Source organism: Muntiacus reevesi, chromosome 3, assembly GCF_963930625.1.
Source record: "Muntiacus reevesi chromosome 3, mMunRee1.1, whole genome shotgun sequence".
Classification (NCBI taxonomy): Eukaryota; Metazoa; Chordata; class Mammalia; order Artiodactyla; family Cervidae; genus Muntiacus; species Muntiacus reevesi.
The window spans coordinates 82,994,923-83,021,396 of NC_089251.1; the positions used below are offsets into that span (position 1 = coordinate 82,994,923).

Sequence of the window (26,474 nt, forward strand, 5' to 3'; positions counted from 1 at the left end):
ATGTATTTCTAGTCTGAAAACTCTAGCCTTGTGTTACCTGCCTTGTAGATGGGATGCCCACCTTTATAGTGAAATCAGTTACATATAAACTTATTTCAGTCTCACCCTCCCTCCTTACAAGCTCTTTTCATTGTGTCCTTATTGCCTTTGTATATTACTTGTGAGGCAGCTTATCTTAATAAGAGTCTGAGGGTAACATCTTCGTTTTCTTCAGATCTCTGTTAGTGTACACATTTATGATTTAAATATGATGTTTGTACATAGTTATTTTAACTATTTTATTTTTCTTTTTGTTTGTGTGACAATGATATGAGTTAATAAAACACTTATTCAGAGCAGTGTAACCTAGGACGAGCTTAATAAAAGTTAACTTTATTAATTTTGTATATTTTCATTGTGCACGTGTGCTCAGTCATGTCTGACTCTTTGTGGCTCCATGGACTGTAGCCCGCCAGGCTCCTCTGTCCATATAATTTTCCAGGCAACAATACTGTTGCCATTTCCTACTCCAGAGGATCTTCCAGACCCAGGGATCAAACTTGCATTTCATGTGTCTCTGGCATTGGCAGGCAGATTCTTTACCACTGTGCCACCTGGAAAGCCAGGACTTATACATATAAGTCCTTGTACTTATTTTTAGTAATTATGTAACCAAAGCAGATGTTAGTTTTGCTTTTTTTCCTGTCTGTTTCTACATATAGGAAAGTTCAGAAGGGACTTCAGCAAATTGTTCACATTGGTAACCTCTCAGTAGTGGAATGGGGGTAAAGGAGTGGATCTGTTGGTTCTTCCTTTATATCTTTATATAAAGTTTGGATTTTTCCCACTTTACAGCATTTCTAGTGAGGAAGAAGAATATTTTTAAAAACCAGCCAAGATATAGCTTATTGAACTGATCTCTTTATGAGCATTTGGATGGCTTTTTTATAAGACAATGGTCAACATATGGCAAAATAGTTCATATTAGTAATTATCATCAAACAAATGCACATTAACACAATGAGGTGCCCTTTTCTGTCTATGAATTTTTAAAATCAATGAGAACACTTAATGCTGGGGAAGATGATTAAACATTACTCTCATACATTGCTGTTTTTATTGTCAGTTGGTCAGGCCCTGTAAGGAAACTGTTATACTTTGACCTAGTAATTCTACTTGTCATAATCTATCCCAGAGAAATAAACAAAATTGCTAAAAGTGTGTATGCATGAAGGTCATCATTGGCAGTTTATTTTGTGCTAGTGAAAAATTACAACATAAATGTTAAACTATAGTGAAACTAGTGTCATTTAGGAATGCTTTTGGCTGCAAGTAAACCCTATTAACAGAGACATAGCATATAAACGTCTTATTTCTTGTAAGTCTGGTGGTGGGTAGTCTTTTTATCTGACATAGCTGGTTCAGTTGCTCAGTGAGGACATAAAGAAACTTTCTATTCTCCTCTCCCGTCTTTCACCCACAGTATGCTGGCTTATTGTTTTTCCTCTTGTTACATTATGATTCCAAGATGACTATGGTCAGAGACATCAGGATCACAGTAAAAAGCAGTGAAAAAGTTTGTTTGAGGTTTTCTGTTTGATTTGAAGTGACTCTCCTTTACCAGTGGATGATAAACTTTCTTCAGAAGTATCTTCTCTCCATCCCCAGCAGACATCTTATTGGTTACTCAGTTACGTGTAAGAGAATCTAACCAGGAAAGCATTTGGCTTTCCAGACTCTATAGTGGGAAGTTTCAGAGTTGGTAAAAGTGGGTTGGGAATGTACCAATTATAAATAGAAGACCAGTGCAAGTTTGATGCATGATGAAGGAGGGCACCCAAAGCCAGTGCTCTGGGATAAAGCAGAGGTAGGGAGTTGGTGGGAGGTTTCAGGGTGAGGGGGCGCACATATATACCTGTGGCTGATTCATGTTGATGTATGGCAAAAACCATCACAATGTTGTAAAGTAATTATGCTCCAATTAAAATAAATAAATTAAAAAAGAAAGTACCATGTTGAAAATACATTTAATACATCTAACCTGCTGAACATGATACCTTTAGCCTGGCCTACCTTAAATGTGTTCAGAACACATATCATCCTGCAAGTTGGGCAAGATCATCCACCACAAAGCCTATTTTATCATAAAGTGTTGAATACTTCATGTAATACTGAAGGAAAAAACCGTGATTGTCTTTGAGTTTCGAATGGTTGTAAGTGTATTCGTTGTTTCTCCTTGTGATCGCATGACTTACTGAGAGCTTTGACTGCTATTGCTGTCCAGTATTATGAAACAATATTGCTAGCCTGGGGAAAGATCAGAATTCAAAATGTGAAGTACAGTTTCTACTTAAATGCGTATTGCTTTCCCACCATTGTAAAGCTGAACCCTCACAAGTCAGGGACTGTCTGTAGTACTAATGGGAAAATCAGTTGTTCCCTGATATGGCCATTCTCTCCCTCCAAGTATAACTCTGCAGAATCAACCATTTAAAAAAACTCTCTAATTGTCCTTTTTGTTATTGATTCATGTTTTAAAACAGTGTTCTTAAACTGCTCCCTCTTTGTCTGTTTTAAATAATATCTATAGACTTCATGTATGGTAAATTAAAGCTTATCTATATCATCCCCTTTTCACTTATCCACTCCACTTTCACTCTGCTTTCTTCAGTATGTTACAGTATTTATAGTTAATGTTTATCTTATGTGAATGTACACATAATATCCACTTCTGAACCAGCCAGATTATGTACTGTGATTGTTTCTCCTCCTGTGTAGGTTTTTGGTTTTCTTGGAGTTAATGATTAACTCATTTTCCCCCATGGTTTAATTTTCTTTGAGTGTTGCTCTATTCACATACTTCAGTACCTTTTGGATACAAATTTACATGTGATCAAACTTACCAGATAATTTCTCTGGCCCACTTCCCCTGTTTTTAATACTGTTTTATTTGGTTGTGCTGAGCCTTCGTTGCTGCACAGGCTTTTCTCTAGTTATGGGGAGCAGGAGCTACTCTCTAGTTGCGGTGCATGGGCTTCTCATCATCACACCTCTTGTTGCGGAGCATAGGCTCTAGAGCGTTCAGGCTTCAGTAGATGTGATTTGTGGGCTCAGTAGTTGTGGCTCTCAGGCTCTAGAGCACAGGCTCAGTAGTTGTGTTGTGGACACGGGCTTAGTTGTCCTGCAGCATGTGGGATCTTCCCAGACCAAGGATCGAACCTGGTCTCCTGCATTGACAGATGGATTATCACTGAGCCACCAGGGGAGCACCCCCCCCCCTTTTTAAAAAAACTCTTGACCTTATTCCTAGAGTTTCCTGTCTTGCTGTAAGGTGGGCTACTTGCTCTTTAGGCCTGTGAATCAACTCTAATCCTGGAACTCATTGCTTCCCTCCATTGTTAGAACTCCTCTGTTTTCTGAAGTCTTTGTCTTCTTTTTAGTTTATCCTTTCATTTTAATGGTATCATTAGTCTCTTGAAGAAGGATGTATGGGAAGGAACTGTTTAGAAAATTTATATGTCTGAAAATGACTGATTGATGGTATAAAAGAATCTGAATATATTGTTTCATTTCATTGAAGCTTCAATATTACTCTAATACTTGTCTGTTTATATTTGTCCTATTTTTTTGTCTTGGAAGATTATTTCTGGTTGTCTGAAGTTTTATGATAGGTTTTGGTGTAACTGGTGAATTTGCATTCATTATGTTAGTGGTAGGTTTGTTTCTGCACTTCAGTTCTAAAAAAAAATTTTTTTGAATGATTTGCTTGATATCCTTTTCTGAGTTTTTCTCTAGTCTCTTTTATAGGAACTCCTGTTTATTAGATTGTTAGGCCTTTTGATTGATCTTTTTACTTTCTTATCTTTGTCTATTTTCCATTTCTTTGCCTTTTTTGTTTTGTGAGAGAATCCTTCACTGCATCTCTTGATATTTTATTTTCCTATTTTGACTTTCATCTTTTCTGTTTCAAATAGTTTTGTTTTCCAAAAGGTACTTCCAGTTATAAGATAAATGAGCACTAGGGATGTAATGTACAACATGTTAAATATACTTCACATGGCTATACGTTACATAAAAGAGTAAATCTTAAGAGTTCTCATTATAAGAAAAAAATTTTTCCTTCTTTAATGTTATATCTATATGCTGCTGCTGCTAAGTTGCTTCAGTTGTGTCCGACTCTGTGCAACTCCATAGATGGCAGTCCACCAGGCTCCTGTGTCCCTGGGATTCTCCAGGCAAGAGCACTGGAGTGGGTTGCCATTTCCTTCTCCCGTATATCTATATGAGATGATAGATATTCACTAGACTTATTGTGAAGTCATTTTGTGACATATGTGAGTCAAATCATTATGCTACACACCTTAAACTTATACAGCACTCAGTGTCAACATTATCTGAATAAAACTGGAAGAAGAAAAAACCAAACTGTTCAAGTAATCTATTAGATAAGATTGGGGCCCATACAATGAGACAGCATTACTGAGGATCACTAATTTTCGTCCATCTAACCCCAAAATATTTATCAAAAAATCTAACTAGAGGCCAAATATAATTTACTACACAAATAAAGTAAAATAGTCTAACTGCAAAAAAAAAAAATAGAGTTCTGGTCTCTAAACATTTTGATAGCATCCTGTTGTTTTGTGGAGGCAATATCATCTCTTGTTTCAGCAAAGCATTGTATATTTGTTAAGAAGTTTAGCTCTGAAACCAGGTCTGAATCCTGTTTATACTTATTAACCCTGGACAAACTAACCTCTTTGTGTCATATTGTTCTCTATCCGGTTAAACAGGGATAATAATAGCACTTCATGGAAGTCTATGAAAATTAAGTGCGATAATTACCTATAAACTGCTCAGAAAGATCTCGCACCTAGGAAGTACCCAGTCAGTGTTAGCTGTTACTTCTCTGAGACCACTAGAGATCTTTTGAAAACTTGTTTTGTGTCTATATTGTCTTGTTTTCTTTGTGTTCCTTTTACTCCTCATGTTTTTGTCTCTATATTTTATTGAACAGAGACTTTTCTCAAATGTCAGGATGGACCATTTTTAAGAATGTAGCCCTCATAAACTGGTGGGAAGTCCTCTGTTTCTAGACTAGGTGTCTAACATGGAGCCTTCAGTACAGTATGATTAGGCCTTCACTGAAGGATAATCTGATTTAGGTGAAATGGCTTTTCTGTTGTTGAAAGACCCCTGAATGCCATACTTAAATGACAGTAATTTTTTTTTTCTTCTGAGTTGTATTCTGTTTTTTAGCAAATGGTATTCTAATCCCTTTTTCGGATAGAGAGCCTAACTTCAGAGGTAGATGGAACCTGGATTGGAAGTAGATTATAGGTTTTACCTTTAAAGCTTTCACTTAGTCATCTTGGGTTTTTTTTGGTCACTGCCCCATTCTTGCCCTCTTCTGTACCTGGTATTCTGAGTCAGGACCTCTGTGTTTACATTTTTTCAGAGACTAAATGTCTAGTATCTTGGGGTGGTGGGCTAGAAATAGTTGTTTTATTGCATGGAGTAGGGATGGACTCATATAGGTTTGACTGCATTTCATATACTTTTAACTTAAGCCCTGTAACACACCTGCTCATCTGTTTTATCTCATACCTCTTAATGTCTGAACTATTCAAGGTATTTTGGGGGAAATCTACTAGCTTCTCATTGAATTCCCTCTGTAGGTACTTAGGTTTCTGAGCTACTAAGTAAGTACACTTTCTTCATCTGTTTTCTATCATCCCTTGATACCTGTGGCCTCTTTATATTCTGTTTGAGCTTGTGGGTTTATATCTTTAAAAAAATTATTTAATTCTCCTTGGAAAGGAGCTATTCTTTCTGTCTTATGTTTTAAAATTTAGTGTGTGTTTGCTCTTATGACTATGTTGAAATATATGGAGGTTTTTTCCTTCTATTTTTAATTTCCTTTATTATTCCTAATTTCACATTCCTGAGAATTTTGCCATATGTCTGTCAAGTTCTGTGAATTACCCCAAGGGGATTTTTAATACTTTACTGTGTCTTTAAATCTATACATTTAGTTAGATATTAGTGCTATCTTAATTAAATTATTTCTCCAATCAGGAACATGAGTAGTGCTTTTATTTATTAATCTTTCTAGACTCTCATTTTATCAGACAGCACAGGGATAAAAATTTCCATCTCTTCAGATAGTTCAGGTGGGCAGCTCTGTCCTTGAGTGCTTTACAGTTTTCTTTAAGTATATATTTTTTTCTTTAAGTATATATTTATCCTTATTTAAATGAATACATCATATTATTATTCATTTGTTGTTACTAATACTATCTTTTAAGTGTGTACTGTTAATACATAGTGTTACATGAAAGAGAGATACCATAGAGCAACATGGACAGGATGCAATGGGAGAAGGGTAGCCATTATCATAACGTTTGGTCTTCTGCTTTATAAGGTTCAAACTCTTTATTATTTCATTGTAAGTACTTCAGATTCTTGGGAAATTGAGACCTAGTAACAAAGTACACAAGAGATGAAATTCTGTTTAAAATTCAGTGGTTATTGCCCTTCTGGTGACCGGAAGACTTATAACCTCTATCCAGGCACTGCTGTAGAGAACCTGGGGAATCAAATTAGTATTCAAAAAATTGTTTCTGGTGAGCTTGAATTGGAGCAAAGGAAGCAAAAGCTTGAGTCCATCTAGAAAACTTCATATGGAAAAGCCTGGTGAACTATCTTTTTGATTTTATTGTTGTTACTTTTGGAGGGTAACTATTTGTCGCCCTCTATTTATAAAAGGAAATAATGGAATGCTGCTGGTTTTATGGATTTATTTTATGTACTGCCACTTTGCTAAATTCATTTGTGATCTTTTAATTTTTCTAGTTTCCTTGGGTGTTCTAGGTACACATCATTCCTTTTGAAAAAAAAAAAAAAAGTACTTTTTCCTTTCCTTTAATTATGTCTTTTTTTTCTTCTTGAATAGTTCAAATATACATTTGTCCAAGCAATTTTTTTTATTACTATTTTAATGGCATTGGTGGTGGGGCCATTTCGAGTCATCTTTGCTTCTTTTTTACATGTAGTTCTCTTTCTTTTTGACTTGGTTTTTGGTGGAAATAAATAGGCCCTTTGAAAGGTACCAAAATGTGCTAGATCCTTTCATAAACATTATGTAGTTTAAACTTTACAGTAACATTCTGAGTTTGGGGATATTATCCCCATTTTTACTAATGAGGAAATGAAAAGTTAGGTCAAATGATTTGCCATTATTAAGTGGCAAATGAACTTTAGAAACACTAGATATTGAATGCTTTTTTTGGAATCTTTTATTCCTGTGTCATATTAAACTTGTGAAGAACTATAATAAGACACATAATACTAAGATAGGTATGTGAAAGTGCTTTGTAAGCCATAGTGGGAAAGCTGAATATTATCATTGCCTCTCCTTAGCTTATCAGGGATAAGATATGGGATGAGGTATTTGGTCTACAAAAGCACCAGGAGGTCCCTAAGTGGTACAGAAAAGGAATGTGCTCCTGTGTGATACTTACATTATTTTAAAAAAGGCAGCAACAGCTCTGGTATACTTAGAAAATAAAAAATTTTGCTGTTTTTTATTTTAGAAAAATGAAGCATTGTTTTAGTTTAAATGTTTCCTGCAAGAACAAAATAGATTAAAGTTAATAGATATTCAGCATTATCTTCTGAAGTTAAATTTGAATCAGCAGACATGGAAGTTAACAAACTTGATAAGCAATAGGTAAAGGAAGATTATATGTAAACTAGTAAAGGTAGCAGTGAGTCCATAAAAACTGGTAATAGAGGACACCAGACTTTCTCAAATATATTTTTTATAGTTATCTGTTTTTTACTGGTTTCATCAGCATATTGGAAAATTGTTTGTTAATCACTCACAAATGCATAGTTTCCTAAATCCTATTCAATGTGTAAACATTTTATCTGTTTATGTAATATCAATTATTTATAGGATGCATCTATTAATAGTTAGGCCAAATTGCTAGTTCATTTACTTAGTCACTATTAATGTTTCACCAAATATGTGTTTCATGATCATGAATTTCTCCTTTATTCTCACATAATTTTCTTGCAATTATGTGCTATTTGTCATTATAAAAAAGATTATATATAATTTATTACAGTGTTGGGATAAAAACAATCCAATCCATAAACTTGGGTTCTGTTATTACTAGAATAATGATAGCGTATTTTTACTATCAGAAGACAGTAAAGGATAAAAGACTGTCTTGGACAACTGGTTGCTTATGTTCTTTTCAGAGGTAAAATAGTAATGTAAGTAAACAGGAAGATTTTGCCTATGTGTGAAACATAAGAGAAAGGCTTAAACGTGTTCAGTCAAGGGATTAGGCATCCTAAGTTTTTTTTTTCTTTTTTTTTTTTAAGAAATTGATTCTATTTTATTTTCTGTCTGCCTTGGTCATTTTGCTTTTGTCTGAATATTTAATATTTATAATCTTCATATATTAATATCAAAACATTTTGTTTTAATAATAGAAGTTGCAGTTCACATTTCATAGTGACAGTGTGGTAGATGAAAGAACTAAAGAATTGAATATTTTTTCAAAACTATGTGGAAAGCAATTTGTGGCTTATAGTAATTTTTTATACTTCTAGTTTATTATTATCTTTGTCATTTACTATGACTAAAATTTTATCTTTTTAGTTAGATAACATTGAATAACTAACGTGCTTTGGGACAGAACAGTTTTGTCTATTTGTTTAGCAGGTACTGTACTCAGTAGAGTTACAATTTAGTAGAATGCAGGAATCCTGTCTTTACATCCTAGTACAAGTCAAGTGGGAGGCACATAGAGCCTATTCAGTGAATAATTGTTGAATGCATGAATGGGGGATTCTGTCTTCAAGGGGATTATAATTTGGTTGGAAATAAGATAAATGATAAACACTTAAAAAATTTAATGATAAGGTGGGAGGGGGGATCGGGATGGGGAACACATGTAAATCCATGGCTGATTCATGTCAATGTATGACAAAAATCACTACAAGTTTGTAAAGTAATTAGCCTCCAACTAATAAAAATAAATGAAAACAAACAAAACAAAACAAAAAAATTTAATGATAAGAGAAAATATTTTAATTGTGTGATAGTCTCAGTTAAATGAGATTAGTTACATACTGTGTTTAGCAGAGTGGTGAAAAACAAAAAAGCCACTCCATCTTTCTTGAAATTTTAGGTATATAAAAATAATGGCACAGAAACTTTGTTTATGAGGAAAATTTCAAAGAACTCACAGTTTGTTAAAAGATAAAGCTAGCTGTAGAGTTAATACCAGGTGAAAATACAGTTTTTTAGTTATACATCAGTTCTGTACTTGACTCCAGAGTTAATAGGCATCTCACTGTATTTCATTTGTGTTTATTTTTTATATTTACTGCTTTTACTTGTATGAGTTGCTGATTCTAGTTGCATACAACATATGCTATTCGGCATACGTGTTTCAGCCACTGAACTGTGAGCTCTGTTCTACTTGCTTTGTCACTGCCTTAGCCTCCGTGCTAGTAACTGTCCTGGTACAAATAAAAATGGGTAGATAGCATCACTGACTCAATGAACATCAGTTTGAGCAAACTTCGGGAGATAGTGAAGGATGGGGAAGCCTGCTGTGCTGCAGTTTATGGGGTAACAAAACAGCCAGAGATGACTTAGCAACTGAACAACAACAACAATAAAGTAAGTGCTCAGTTAATATTGTCAAATGAATAAACGTGAATATTTGAGTCAAATCCTCAATTGTTAGTAGCCTCCAGTGTTTCATCTTATGAATATATATGGATATATGTATGTGTGTATTATATATACATTTGTTTGTTTATATATGTGTGTTCTGGTATTGTACCCAAACTAAATTGAAAGTGCACTGTGAGTAGCAACTTGGTTTATTTGTCTTTCCTATGTTCTCCTTTATTGCAGTTTGGACTGTGATGGGTAGTAGGTATTCCCCAAAAATGTTATTAAACTGAATGAAAATGGTTGATTTTATTTTCTTATGAGGAGACTGCTAGAAATACAGTCATACACAAGGAATTTGGAAGAGAATCAAAAAGCTAGTGTGTACCTGTTTGTCAGCCTGAGGACATTTATAAGATTTCATCTCTCTGTAAAGAGCTGGGGTTCTGGGACAGCTCAGTTACTTGCTCTTTAGCAGCCTATTTGCTTTATTTTTGGCCTTCTAACTATGTCACAGATGGTGTAGGTCAGTGGTTCTCCCAGTATTGTCCCAGAATAGCAGCATCAGCATCACCTGGTAATGTGTGATACTTAATAACAATGCATGTTCTCAGGCCCCACTCCAGACCTGTTGAATCAGAAATGAGGAAGGGCCAGCCCAAGCAATGTGTGTTTCAGCACGTCCTCTAGGTGATTCTGATGCTAAAGTTTGATGCTGCCAAGTGACGACATGGTCTTTAGGAGAGAGGGCCAGCTAGAGATAATGATTGTATGCCTAGAGAAAAACAACTAGCAGCCTAGATGCCCGAGAATAATGTAGTCCAGAGTGTCTCAGAGGAAATAGGTATAATTTATAGAAGACATTAAGATGTCAATATAGAGTAGGTTTTTGAAACTTCACTGTGTGCTCTTCTTTAGCTTAAGTAAACTATTTTATTGACTTTTACTTTTCTTGTTATTTGTGAGTTTGTGTTCTCTTGACAGAAACTTGTACTAGTTGTCTTTTGGCACTTTATTTTAGATTTTTGTAAAAGTGAATGTTCTTTCTCTCCCATAGCATGTGACAGAAAAACATGAAAAATAGCCAACCCAAACTAATATTTTGTGTACATTTCTTTTTGAATATACTTTTCAGTGATTTCAGTTTTAAATTTTAACCCTGTAGAATTTTAGAGTACAAGATAGTTTAAATGGTCTCAAAAACTATTTAAAATAATTTAGTTATTAGATACTCCCATGTGGGCAGGGATATAGCAGATAGATATAGCAGATTTATTTTCCTTATATGTATCCTTTTGACAAATTAGAATTGAAAATAATAAAAACAAGTTTCCTGTTTATCATATAGACTTTTAAGTTGTAAAATATCTAGTTACTGTTTGTTTTTTTTTGTTTCTAACGGTTAGGAAATTAGAGGCCTGTTTTTAGGTATAGAGTATAAAAAACTTACGGAATTTTTTAATATTTATTTTCCTTGAAGATAATTCCAAAATTTTCTTTTGAAAAATGTGTGCCATTACTATTAGTTTTACTTGTACTACAAATATTTTATTTGTAACACTTAAAAGCTTATATTCATACCTTATCTACTTGTTCACATTGTCGACAGTAGTGGTGAAACTGATTTAACACTATCACAGTCAACATACAGTTGCATTTTTCCCAACATATTATCTAATTATTGAACTTTATTAAGCTGATGAAAAGGAGAAATGTGATTATAATTTTAATTGGCATTTCTCTTGTGAGAGTGAACATCTTTTTAATATGTTTGAGCTTTTGTATTTCCTTTCTATCAACATGTTCTTTGTGTTTTTTCCTGTTGAGTTCTTGATCTTTTTCATATTAAATTGTAGGTGCTCTTTATATATAAGAAAAAACGAACTCTTGTGATTTGTGGCATTACTACTTCTCTGATTTTGTTTTGACATTTTGTCAAAAAGAAATGGTCTCATTTGCTACAGTTTTTCAGCAACTTTTAAATTACTGTATATAAATTTTGATTTTGAGGTGAAATTTATTAGTTTCTTATGACTTTGGGTTTTGTTTTATTTTCAAAAAGACATTCCATGAGATTATTAGAACAAAACAAACTCTACCTTTTCTTTTAATACTTTTGGGTTCCTGTAAGTTTTTGATCCTTTTGGCAGTTTGTTTTGATATGAGAAATAATTGCTGGATGGCTGCCATCAACATTTATTGAATAATTTACATTTTCCCTAATGATGTGCAGTGTCACCTTTAATTTATACTAAATTCCTGTATATATTTGGATTTGTTTTTGGATTATCTGCACCATAGATATATCTTTTTGTGCATCGTTACCACTTTTTAAGTGACTATAAATGATGATACGTTTTAAAATATTTCAGAGCTTTGGAATTTTTTTATTCTTATTTATTTTTCCATATGTACTTTAGGCTCATCATGTGTGATGTTTTTAAAAACACTGTATTTGTATTTTAATTGGGTTTGCATAATTTTATAAGATTAATTTAGGGAAAAATAAAATTGTAATACAGTCTTATTGTTTAAGAACATGATTTTGCTTCTCATTTGTTCAAGTCATTTTTTTTATCCTCTTCAGTAGCATTTAAAGTAATCTTTGTATACCTCTTATTTTTTTCTTGTAAGGTTTATTCTAATCTTATCACTTTGTTATTACAAATGGAATTGTTTTCATTCATTATATCATCTAACTGGTTGTTTTTATAGAAGCCCATGGGTTTCAATTTATTATTTTTATATGTAGTTACTTTACTGAAATTCCCATATTTTTATAATAGTTTATAGTCTATTTTTTCTTGGATTTTCCAGATAGCCAGTCAAATCATTTGCAAATAATATGATTTTATTTCCTTTTTTAATTTATAAACTTATTTTTTATTAATTGAAGTATAGTTGATTTGCAGTATGTTATTTTTAGATGCACAACATAGTGGTTCAGTATTTTTATAGATTTTACTCCATTTACGTTATTACAAGATAATGACTGTAATTCCTGTAGTATACGATATAGTCTTCTTTATCTATTTTATACATAGTTTGTATCTGTTAATCCCATTCTCCTAATTTGTCACTCCCCACTCACCTCTCTCTCCCCTTTGGTAGCCACAGGTTTGTTTTCTATATCTGTGAGTCAGTTTCTGTTTTGGATATGTGTTCATTTGTATTATTTTTTAAATTTAACATATAAGTGATGTCATACAGTACTTGTCATTCTCTGACTTATTTTCCTAAGCATAATGTTTTCCAGGTTCATCCATATTACTGCAAATGGCAGAATGTCATTCTTACGGCAAAGTGGTATTCCAGTGTATCATACGTATGTATATATATGGAATACTGCTCTCTCTGTAGATATATATATATACACATATACCGTATCTTCTTTTTCCATTTATTTGTTGATGGGCACTGAGTTCTTTCCATGTCTTGACTGTTGGTGAGCAGTATTGTTATTAACATTGGGGTGCATGCATCTTTTTAAATTAATTTTCATTTTTTCCAAACTTCTTTCTGGACTAATGACAGTGGCTACCACCAGAGCAATGTTAACTATTTGTGGTAAGAAATAGACATCCTCGTTTTGTTCCTGATGGTCACTACTTCTTAGGTTTCTCTATTACACATGGTACTGTCTTTTGAATTTAATTGTTTGTGTCTTATCATATTAAGGAAGTTGACACAGTGTTTGTTTCAAAAACAAAAATCTCCTGTTGATAGAAAAGTTGTAAGGGCAGTACAAATAAGTTTTTTTTTTCTGAACCATTTGAGGGCAAGGTGCCAGGCAACTTGATGACCTATTGCCACCTACCAAACACTTCAGTGTTTGTTTCCTGTAGACAAGTACTATCCTGTGTAACCACACATAGCCATCAAAATATAGAAATTAACACTTGATGTATTACCACCGTTTGATCCTCAGATCCCATTCATATTTTGCCAGTTTTCCCAATAATGTCCTTTTATAGCCAAATCTAGAACAGAATCATGGATTACATTTGGTTTTCAGGTCTTTTTAATCTCCTTCAATCTGAAACAGTTTTTCTTTGACTTTTATAACCTGACACTTTTGAAGATTATAAGAATGTTAACATAAAATGCCCCTCAACTTGAGTTTGCTTGATGTTTCCATATGATTGATTTTAGGTTTTGCATCTGTGGCAGGAATCACAGAGATATTCTTTGATCACTAGGAACTATCACAGATATTCCTATTTTTCTTGTTTGTTTTGCCTTTTCCAGGCACCTCCATCTTCCTTGTAATCTTTCTTTTCAACAATTCTGGGTCTTTTAATATGAAATATTTAAGTAGTCCCATATGTGAATTGATAGGAGGATGGGAAACAAGTGTCCTGGAAATATAAGAAGTAGTTGGTGGGTTGGGGAATGAGTCACAGTAAAGATTTTTGAGTATTAGAGGCTTCAGTGTCAGAATCACCCAGGAGAGAAATACAGAATGGTGGCAGAAATACAGAATAGTCAAATGGGATAGAAAGGAAGAAATTGGTAGTTTTTAAAAATTATTTTGGTTATTTGATTATACTGGTTAAATTATTATTTTTTTTATTAAAGCCACTTTGAAGACTGTCTTCTAGGCCAAAGCACTGTTTCACCAAATAAGTTGGACTGTCATATCCTTTTGAAGGACATTCATTTTTGTCACTTTTTAATGCATGTATTATTACTCTGCTTATATAAAATAATCTCATTGTAGAACAAATAATTTCAAAAAGTTTTATGATTGTTTAGTATAGATATTACAGATACTTGATACATTTTCCTCTGTGTACAATTGAATCATCTTTAGCTAAATAATCCTTCTAGTCACTGCAATGTAAATGTTAAGAGTTTGTTGAAATGACAACAAAAACATGACAGAACCTACATTTGCAAAGTTATAAGAAGCTCAGTAAGTGGATTTTATGTTTATTATGGTACTGAAAAAAGAGAAACAGGTGTCATTTAAACTAAGAAGTTTAATGGTCATTCACTAAACCTTCAGTTGAATCATCCACAATCTCTTAGGGATATTGTAAGGTCCATCATTAAATGTAATTTCTTGCTTACTTAAATGGAAAGCACTGTGGATATATAAATAACAATATCTGAGTTAATATAATAGAACTGAGAGGGGAAGGAATGTGAGAATAGTGAAACTGATAGCTGTCTTTGATGGCGTTTAAGTAGATAGATCTTCTATCACACTCCTAGTGGTGTTATGAGTTACTTTAACAGGTTAGTACTTGTAACATAGTTTTTAATTCCTTAAGTTTTAATTCCTTAAGAAGGTATTATTTCAGTTCTAAATGTAGTTTTTAGTTATTCTGAACAGCTGTTCTTTCCTATCTTTTGTCTGACTGAAGATGAGAGTATTACAATTTATTCGTGTTAAAATGTAGGGTTTTTTTTTTTTTTTTTTCTTTCTTTCTTTCTTTAGTAATACTTGGGAAGGGACAGGAAACTATGGAGGGCCACTGGCTCTGATTTTCCTTTTCCCACCTTTCGCTTTCTTTACCCCTGCATATAGAATCTAAATGGGGGTGGGGTTAAAGGTGGGGATTGAGAAAAGGCAGTTATTCTTTATTTGTAGATGTCCAGGATAAAGTCTCTGGAGACAAGGAATCCATCATAAAATTTAAGTGGATGGTGAAGCTCTGAGAACTCTTATTTTACAAAGCTTGTTATAAGAACTCATGGTTTTGCTTTGCCCACTTTCCTCGTCTTCACTCTGGAAATGAACTGTGTAAGTTTCAGGTATGCAGCATTATGGTTCAGTATCTGTAAATGCTGCAAAATGACCACCGCCACACGTCCAGTTACCGTCCATCACCGTGCAGCTGACCCGTTATACTCATGTTGCTGTCCCCCAACCCTGTTCGCCTCTGGAAACCACAGATCTCTTCTTTGCATTTATGTATTTGTTTTTGTTTTGTTTGTTCATCTTTATTTTTTGTAAGATTCCACATGCGAGTGAAATCATACAGTTTCTGTCTTTCTCTACCTGACTAACTTTGCTTAGCATAAAATCCTTGCGGTTCATCTATATTATTGCAAATGACAGAATTTTATTTTTTTATGACTGAGTAATATTCAGTTGTGTGTGTTATACATGTACATACATATATATATATATGTATACATATCTTCAGTAGCCATCTGTCAATGGATACTTAGTTTCCATATCTTGGCTATTTATTATAAATAATGCTGCAGTGAACATGAGGATGCTTATTAGTGTTTTGAATTAGTGTTTTTATTTTCTTCAGATAGATACCTAAAAAGTGGAATAGTACAACTTGTAGTAGTTCTCCGTCTTCATTTTTATAAAGGAGAACACTCCTTAGTGCCTTAAAAGACAACCCCTTGAGCAAACCAAACTGTATTTTGCATATGTCTGCACTCATGTTGGTTGTCTTAACATCTGTGGTCTAAAGTAAAATGCATATAGATGTCCTTTAAAGGAAAAAAGTTCAGCTTTCCACCCCTTGCAGTCAGTGCCTTTTTGTTTACTTTGTGACAGATATGTAAAAAGAAATGTTTTTATATTTGTTTTATCTTCCAAAGGTTCTTCAACTGAGTTTTAAAAAGTTTATTTCATCTAAACTGCATTTTGTTTTTCTTCTCCTTACTCAGGCTCAGATTGCCTTTCTTCAGGGGGAAAGGAAAGGTCAAGAAAACTTGAAGAAGGATCTTGTGAGAAGAATCAAAATGCTGGAATATGCTCTTAAACAGGAAAGGTAATTCAGTAAAATGGAAAGTAGTGTTCTCTTAAAATACTGGAGTAATTTTTCTGTTACTTCTAAAACAGGTTCAAATTTTAATGTGTTCTGTTTGAAATCAGGAACTAGTATTTGTAATAAACATTTAGAAATGGTTGCTATATGTTAATTTGTTAATGAATGTTTAGTAATAATGACCAAAAGCTGATGTATATGGTTTTTAAAATTTTAGCAACTTTTTTCCCTACTCTGTCCTTTCTGAAGAAATGTGTATACTTCCTGAACTGTCAATATCCATTTCTTTATAGAATTGAAGTAGTTTTTGAGTTGTAAAGGAAATTTCTATAATATTTACTCCCTTTTCCTATCATCTAGTATTATTCAGTTTGATGTGTTTTCCATGGAAAAAACCTGCTCTGGCAGACTCTGTTGAGAATCTTTCTTTTTGATATTTTGAATCTTTGCCATCACCTATTCATCTCTCTCCAAAAGTGAATCTTACCTTTCTATTCTGCTAAGTGTTGAAAATATTCAAGAACTAAACTTGGCTTGCAAGTAAAGGACAATAGGTCATGGATGAGAATTTTGAAAGTTTTCATATGAATTAAGTATTTGTTTTAGCAGATGGTCTTTAGAATTTTTTGTCAGCAGTATGAGACAATTCTTTGTTTTAGATTATTGAGTACTTGATAGGTGATATTGAAATTCTCTGTTTTGTTTTTGATCACATGGCCTTTTCATTTTTTTTAAATTGATGAATGGCTTGTTTGAAAAACTACCATAAAATAACATTTAGCAGATGATATTTATGAATATCAAGAGATATAAAACTTTATTAGTTGTCTTTACCTTCATGTGGAATTTTAAATGGCACAAGAGACTGAAAACAGATTGACTTCTTGGTGAAAAATTGGTGGTTCTTTTCATTCCTTGAGGGGTTGATTGAAAGCTGTTTTGGGGAGGTTGGGGGAGACTACTTTTAAAAGTGTGTAATTTGGGAATATCTGAGATTTTAAGCAGTGATAGGCATAATCAAAGAGAGAGCATAATAACAGTAATAATAACTATTTATTAACTACCATGTGTTAGACCTTGAGACTTAAAAATTAAATAACTTAGGTAGAGTTGCAGAGTTACAGTAGAGCTATGATTCAGATCCCTCTGGTTTGTCTGCTTCTGAAGCTTGTACTCTACCAGTACATTATACTATCTTACAAGTCAGAAAAATTAAAATATACAAATACTAAACTAACCAAGGACATGGATATGGTGTGTATGTGTGCGTGTGTGTGTGTTTCCCTTCTCAATAACATATTCATTAATCTATCCATCCAGTTTAAGTCCTGTGCTGGAATTGGGAACAAGCAAGTCACAGTTCTTGTCCTTCGCAGCTTAGAGTAGCAGGAAGCAGACTCATACATCACACAAGTGCAGTGCAGTGACTGAGATGCTGTGGGAGAAGTCAGCACAGGGTACAGTGGTACCCAGGGTACAAAGAAGGGGGTGGTTATTTGGCTCTGCAGTCTGTGGAAGCAGTGTAATTAGAGGAGGTGAAACATGAACAGCTTCATAAAAACTAAGCTGTTTGCCAAGGTTCAGGACGTGGAGATGGTATGTTTGACATGGGACAAAGCAGTATGGTGTGTTCAGAAATTTGTGATTACTGTGTATGGAAGGTAGGGGTGTCAGTTGTAATTTATAAGCTGTAATGGTAGAGGTGGGCAAAAGCCCGATCAGGAAGAGCCTAACTAAGGAGTTCAAACTTGTCTCACATTGGAAGTTTTTTAAAAACATTTTCTTCTGAAATAATCTCAAGCTAATCGAACTTGAACAAACTATACACTCTTTACCCAGATTTCACCAGTTGACAACATTTTGCTGTATTTACTTGTATCATGTTCTCTGTATACTCATGTCTCCTCCCTCCCCTGCCCCTCCCCTGGAGTCATTTGCTCCTTGTTTGCAGACTTGTATCCCTTTGCCCCTAAATACTTAAGAGAGCATCATCTAAGAACAAGGACTTTCCCTTAAATAACTACAGTTCATTATTAAGGAAATTTAATGTTAACATAGTTCTGTTATGTAATATAGCCCATATTCATATGTTCCAATGATGATCTTAATACACTTGATCTTAGAAGGCCCAGAAGTGATCCAGTAATGATCTTTATAGCATTTTTTTTCCTACCAAATGTGCCAGTAATAATCTCTATAGTATTTTTTTTTCCTGGTCCAGGTCTAGTCTAGGAATATATATTGCATTTATTTGTTGTACAGTTGAAAGGTTTGAGCACAGAATAGTGTTAAATAGATTTTAGAGAATCACTCTGACCTTAGTTTGGGGGATGAACTGAAAAGATCTGTTAATGGAGGCCGGAAAATTGTAATAGGTTAGGATGAGAAATGATATCATTTTAACTGCTGGAATAGAGGAGTCATCAACTATGAAACATTTTATTTTTTACTTCTAATATTATGTTTTTTAGCTGCACTGTGTGGTTTGCAGAATCTTAGTTTCCTGATCAGGGGTTGAACCTGGGCCCCTGGCAGTAAAAGCCCAAATCCTAACCACTAAATCACCAAGGAATTCCCTATGAAACATTTTAGCTAGAAAGAATCCATAAAATTTGGAGGTGACTTGGTATTGGGGATGAATAAGAAAGATAATTCAAGAATGATTCCCAGGTTTCTGGCTTGAGAGAAAAGTTTGAAAATTATAAAATGAGTTAGAAATAAAGAGGGTAGTAAAGCAGATATAGAAGAGGATTCATGAATGGAGATGTGTACCTGGGAATCATCAATATTGTGGGTAAAACTGTAAGAACTTTGAAACAGACAGAACTAGTGTGGAACAAGAAATAGCAGGAGCCAAGTTGCAGGAGTGGTTTGAGGAAAAGACAAAGAAGCACTAACCAGAGAGTGGTGGGGAAGGAAGAAGAAAGCAGTGAATGGGAAGCAAGCTAGAGAAGGTGGGAGTTTGACAATTGCAGATGCCAAACAAATCACAAGTACGTTGTATGCTGAAAATAGTTCCCGACTTCCCATTTAGGTGCTTGTTGGTATCCTTGCCAGAACAGCTTTAGTGAGGTAGCAGGAACATAAACCAGATCACAGGGGATTGAGAGGTGAGAAGGATGGATAGGATGGAGACAGATAGAGTTGTTTATTTTTTCAAGTAGTTTGACTTTGGAGAACAGAAAAGATAAACAGCTAGTGGCTGAGTCTAGGGAAGATTGTTCTTTGTTTTTTAATTTAAAGGGATTCTCCTGGGAAAATATCCCTGACTTCATATCTTTTGAAGTTCATGGAACTTCATGAACTTCATGCCATTACATCGGGAATAATCTCCTGATGTATGGCACCACTGAAGTGTGTAATAAATTAAGGAATTAAAAAAACTCTTTGTGAATTAGAGCTCTTAAACATTTAAGTTCTCTTCACTGTGAAATTATTTTTATAATGCCTAGGAATTTTTTTTAAAAAATTAGAGCTATAAAGCATTTCAGTTCTTTTCATTTTGAAATTATTTTTTCTAATGCCTTAAGCCAATTTTTTTGTTTTTTTCTTTTTTAACAGGAAAATTTGAAACACAGACATACAGAGACTAATATCTTTTATATACACCTCCAGTCCTCAACAGTTAACATTTTTGTCAGTCTTGCCTCATCTCAATCTATTTTAGAGCAATTCTAGGCACCTTGTCATTTAACCTGTAAAAATCCAACTGAGGATCATGGTTTTGAGTTGCTGGTTATAGATTTTCTAACTAGTCCCACTTAAAAAGGTCCACAGTTAAGTAAAACTGAATATTTAACATTACAGAAGGATTACTCACCTAGTGTGGGTTTAACAAAGCATTCCTTAAAGGGTGATAAAATTTACAAAATGAGAAAATTACAACTAATTTTCCAAGAACACACGGGGTATAACCTCAGGTTTTTTCAGGAGGTTCTATACTGAAGAATCTCAAGCACTATTAAAATATAATTCTGAAACATTTCTTCCATTTGCTCCACATCTATTTTGTGTCTGCTCTAATGTAAAAGCCCAGCTATCATCCTTACCTCTAATACGTTTTCTCATTCTAATCTTTATTTTCTACATCCATGGGATTCATTTTCTAAATCACAAATGTTATATCCTTGCTTAAAAATATCTAGCTAATTTCAGAATTCTTAGTTAAACCTTTTACATCCAGTCCTGTTTCTGGGCCTGTACACACACACACAAACACACACACACACACTGTGGTTTTCCACCCCCCTCCCCCACTCTCAAGACGTTCCTTTTGACCAAAATACCTCTTCATCAATCCATTTGTCTGATTGTAAAACTGATTGCAGGTTTTGAGGTTTAGCTAAAATCGCATGTGTTACCTTCTTTTCGGTAGCTGTCCTTGCCTGCTGTCAGGACCCTTATCTGAATTTGTATAACATTTGATATAACTCATAGTTCTTATCCACAGTGTTATTTATTTACATTTCTGTCTCTTCTTCATCTCCTTACCTCTACCCTTAAGCAACTATAAGCTGCGCATTATTCCCAGCAGCCAGTAAGTGCAGTATCTGTCATAAGAATTTAATGACAGTTTGTTGGATTTAATCAAATTATTTTTAAGTGTCAACATTTAAAGTGTGGTTGGAATGCTGTGTTATAGTCCAAGCATATCATATGTAATAATTGACTTTGAAACAAAACCGTAATGGGATGTCATTAATATCTTCAATATATTATATGATTTTCATGCAGTTTTATCCAGTAAAGGGCAGTTGGGAGGCGTAGCTGTGTATCAAATGTAGAGTTCTTAGGCATGAGATGTACTGGTAAACATGGAGTCAGATGTAGACAGAAAAGATTAGGGAACAGTGAGATGTAGGATTAAAACAAGGGGAAGTAATGTAAGTGGGAAGGTATTTTAGCATATTGACTTCAAGAGAAATGTTATCGGGTGGAGAGGGAGGTGGGAGGGGGGATCGGGATGGGAATACATGTAAATCCATGGCTGATTCATGTCAGTGTATGACAAAACCCACTTCAATATTGTAAAGTAATTAGCCTCCAACTAATAAAAATAAATGAAGAAGAAAAAAAAAGAAATGTTACTAAGTTGAGTTCTGTGAGTAAATTGTTTTCCAGTGAACTTAACAATTCAGTAAGGAGACCTTGATTTATGGGAACACGGCTTGTAGCAAACACAGCAGTTCTTTATTTTGTTTTTATCTAATTTTTTTGAAATGTTATTCATAGTACTTTGTTAAATACATTGTGTAGAATATTTTCTGTTCCCTTTTCTGTAAGCTCTGTTGTAGTTTTTCCCAAGACCACTAGGATGCACTATGGTGCAGCGTTTTGGGTTTGAAATTTTTTTTCATATATCTATGTGTTTATATATGTATCTGTGTGTATATAAATATATATATATAAAACACAAAAATATGTAAGTTAACTCCATAAAACTTCCTTACTGCCTTTATTCTGTCTTCAGGCCAATTACTTTCAATTGCTGTTTTGACTTATAGGAGGTATTTTTACTTCAGCTTATGGTAGATGAAGTACATTTCTGAAAAATCTGAAGATTGACCATTACATTTGAAAACCATAACACACACACATAAAACACACAGAAATGTACGCACACACATACACACACACAATATTTTGTGCCTTATGTTTTTTTTTTTTTACTTTAGTCTAAAGCTCAATCCCACATTTGCACACAAAGATGTTCTTTTTTCTTTTTAGTGTGTATATATTATCACAAAACTTTTCATATATATGCAAAACATATAAATATTAATATAAAAAATACTAATTACCCACCACTTACCTTAAGAAATAGAACATCAGTTATCTGTAATTTTCAGAGATTTTTAACATTCCCCTCTATATAAAATTTTAATTATTTTTCTGCTACGACTGGAAAATAATTAATTCAAAATAGGATGAAGAATTCTAATATTTTACACATTTGAGCAAGTGATTTTCATTTTATTTATCCTTTTCTTGAAATATAAAAATTTTAAAGCAAGTGCTCAGTTAGTCTTTTATAAAGAAACAAATAACACCAATTTGGCTGTTTGGTTGCCCTTACGTGCATGAGTGCGTGCTAACTCTGTTCCACTGTGTGTGCTAAGTCTCTTCCATATCTCTGTGACTTTATGGATTATAGTCCGCCAGTCTCCTCTGTCCATAGGATTCTCCAGGCAAGGATACTAGAAGTGGGTTGTCATGCCTTCCTTCAGGGGATCTGCTTGACCCAGGAATCAAACCCAAGTCTGTTATGTCTCCTGCATTGGCAGGCGTGTTCTTTACTATTAGCAACACATGGGAAGCCCTTATTCCTTCTTTATTATTTGGTTTTTCAAATTATTATTGTTGTTGCTTTTATCCCAGTCTTACTGTATTGAATATTATAATAGCCTCAATATTTGGGGGAAGCAAGCAAGTAAAAATATACAACCTTAAGTATGGTTCATTTTTAGTTTACCTTTTAATTTTGTTCCTTATTTGGTTTCTTTTTCTCAGGTGGTTTAATCTGAGATGGTTAAATCAGATGAATCAGAGATGATAACATCTAGTTAGCTTTTAAAAGAAAATATTCCTGTTCACAGTTCTTCCTGACTTCATCCTAAAAAGGCAAAAGATACCTTGACTGTTAAAAAATATGTTTATTTCTTCTAGAATGTCTTATTCAACACTGATAATTCGAGCTGATTCCTCCTCCCTCTTTTGGATTGTTCACTCTAATGTGTACTTGGCAAAGCATAGTTGCCTGACAATGCAGAGTATTATGGGTGACCTTTTTTTCTTAAGGAAAAAAAAATTCAACTTTGAGAAAGATTAGTCTTTTTCAAGTTTATTTCACAATCCAAACTTATCTATTGCTTTTGATAGAATTGTACTCTGGCAGTCCTTAAGAAAATTTGAATACTGCAGAAACTAGAATATGTTACATGGTTCATTCATAATTATAGAAACAAGATTTATCATTCTCAGTGTTATTACTTTTTTGTTGTAACAGAACTTGATGGTATAAAAGCAAAATGATAATGGGAAACACTTTTATATTAAGACTTTGATACTGTGGAAGGCTTTGAACAGTTAAAAGTTAGTCAGGACTACTGCATACTGATGACTACTCCTATTACATATCTTAAGGTTCATTTAACTGTGTTTTAAGATGGTTTGTATTTTCTTATTTCTTTGTTAGAGCCAAATACCACAAGTTGAAATATGGGACAGAATTGAATCAGGGAGATATGAAGCCTCCAAGCTATGATTCTGGTAAGCTAATTTTAAAGGAAGTTTAAGTAATTAAAAAGAAGTTAATATCCAGTATTTTATAGCAACAATATTTATAACTGCAAGTTAATTTCTAATTATTTGCATATTAGTTTTTTTTTCTCACCTGCTTATCTTTGGGCACTAATCTCTTAGTGTCATTTAGATCATTTTCCACCACCTTCCTTCCTTTCCCCTCGTCCCCTTTCTTGCAGTTCCCCATTTTCTGCTTGTGTTCTGCACTTACTGGAAGGATCAGAATTCATGGGGTAACATGCACCAGCATAACTGTGTCTTGCTGGGTCCCCACAATTTTAATGGGAACTTTGAGATGTGTAATACAAAGTACATCATGCCTTAAAATCCTGAGAGAAAGAGTATGAGCTGTGGAGGTAAGAGATTTCTTCTTTCAGTACAAGAGAATTACTCATCCTTTAAGTCTAATCCCTCAATTTCAGGTGCAAAATTGTTTTGGACTTTTTTACCCACAGGACGTTCTGTAACCAGGACAGTGTTTTTAACAGCTGAAGTATTTATTATCTTTTTGTGTTATTTCTTCCTTTTTCTTTCTCTTGTCTTCCTCATCACCCCATCAAACAATGTAACAGTAGTACTTGTAAAGATATTAAGTAATATAATTGACTAATATATAAGTAGGAGTTAGGGAAAAGTAAGAAAAATTGTTGAAAAGCCATCACCACGTTTCAGATGAATGTGTTTTTGACGTGATGTCAGGTTAAATTACTGGATCAAACGTCTGATATAACTATCACATGCTGGGCTTTATATACATTACCTTTAATTCTTAATGTAATTATTCAATAAGAGTAATATTATTTTAATTTTACTTGTATGAAGTTTAAACTCAGGGAAGTGGAGAAATTTCCCCAGGGGTTACACAGCTATTAATGGAATTATGGATCTGAATGGGATTACGGTCTTCTGACTCCAAAATTCAAATTCTCCCCATTTGACCACACTATTTCTATGTTTGACAGTATATGAAGGAACAGAATAATTCCTAATACACTGCCAGTTTTGTAGTTCACTTTAATGTAGCAAGGTTATTAACATGTTTCCACAGCTGAATATTGAATCCTTGAGATTTAGAGCGATACCAATTGATCACTGATTTTTTTTGTTATTCTTTGATAATCAGATTTTCTTTCAAATCTTGCTGTCAGCAGTATGAAAAGATGGGTTCAGTTCAGTTCAGTCGCTCAGTTGTGTCTGACTCTTTGCAACCCCATGAACTGCAGCATGCCAGGCTTTCTTGTCCATCACCAACTCCTGGAGTTTACTCAAACTCATGTCCACTGAGTCAGTGATGCCATCCAACCACCTCATCCTCTGTCGTCCCCTTCTCCTCCTGCCTTCAATCTTTCCTAGCCTCGGTCTTTTCCAGTGAGTCAGTTCTTCACATCAGGTGGCCAAACTATTGGAGTTTCAGCTTCAGCATCAGTCCTTTCAGTGAATATTCAGGACTGATTTCCTTTAGGATGGACTGGTTGGATCTCTTTGCTGTCCAAAGGACTCTCAAGAGTCTTCTCCAACGCCACAGTTCAAAAGCATCAATTCTTCAGTGCTCAGCCTTCCTTATGGTTCAACTCTCACATCCATACATGACTACTGAAAAGATGGGTTAGAGAGGAGAAAAATGGAGATGGGGAGACTGGTTAGAGGATTTTACAACCTCCTGAGTAAATGAGGAAGGTTACCTTAACAAATGTACCAACAATGGAGTTGAAGAGAAGTGGGTGTGTTCAGGAAATACTTAGGAAGTAAAATCTGCAGGATATTAGTTCTTGTTTAGATGGGGGGGTTTTTTAAAAAGGGAGATGCAAAGATGACTCCCACATTCCTAGTATAAAAAACTAGACCAAAACTGCGTTTGGAAGATGCTGGGTGCATGTTTGGATTTATTTGTTAGGCCATCAAATGAAAATAGCTGGTATATAGTTGGGCAGGTGAGTCTGGAGCTCAAGCCAAATATAGGGGTTTAATATGTAGATTTCAGAGCATAAAGCTGTACTGATGACACTCAACACCAATGGGATGGAAGAACTCAGCCAGGGATTTTACACAGAGCAAGAGGAGGACCTGAATGGAACCTTGTGGGATTTAGAAAACTGGTAGAACAGTAGAAACTTGAAAAGGAAACTGATGAGGATTATTTTACTAGTATGTGGAAAATCAGGAGAGTGGAAATAAAGAGAAGAGAGGATTTCCAGAAGGAAGGGTCCTTCAGTATTACAGATGAGTGCCTTGGGGTCTGAAGAGTATCTCTGGGATTTAGTGACACACAGGTCGCTGGAAACTTCATTGTGAGCAGCCTGAGGAGAGAGTTGAGGGCAGAGGTGGAGACTGTGTGGAAAGTGGGGATTAAGCGTGGTGAGCTTTTAGGGAGCGGGGGTTGTGGGGGTGAAGGCAAGGTGTCAAGGGGAGACGGCTGAAGGGACCGGTGGAGGCAGTGAAGAGACAGAGTGTGTGTGTGTTGGCATCTGCGTGAGTGAGTGAGTGATATGTTTCTTAGAGGGGGAACTAATAAAAGGGAGACAGATAGCGATACTTAAAATATGAAAGTATCTGAAGAAATAATAGGGATTGGATTCTGATCTTAGCTGGAGAATAGCAGGAGAAGCATGCATGTCTTATTGTTAGCAAGAGAGAATGTCGGAAGTTAGGTGATGGGTGTACAGGTTTGGGTTTTGGTCTAGTGGTGGCTATTTAACATGATAGCTTTATGTATGAGACAGGATTACCTGCTAAAAATGCATCAGAGGTTTAAG

The 26,474-nt window shown here is 34.4% G+C and overlaps 1 protein-coding gene across 1 annotated transcript in view; it reads left to right on the top strand.

The window, feature by feature from the left end:
- Positions 1–26,474, top strand: part of STRN (striatin) — a 103,769-nt gene that overhangs the window by 25,532 nt on the left and 51,763 nt on the right. The window contains exons 2-3 of the mRNA XM_065929440.1: positions 16,319–16,422; positions 23,615–23,688. Coding sequence (XP_065785512.1) covers positions 16,319–16,422; positions 23,615–23,688 — 178 coding nt within the window. The remainder of the gene's footprint in view (positions 1–16,318; positions 16,423–23,614; positions 23,689–26,474) is intronic.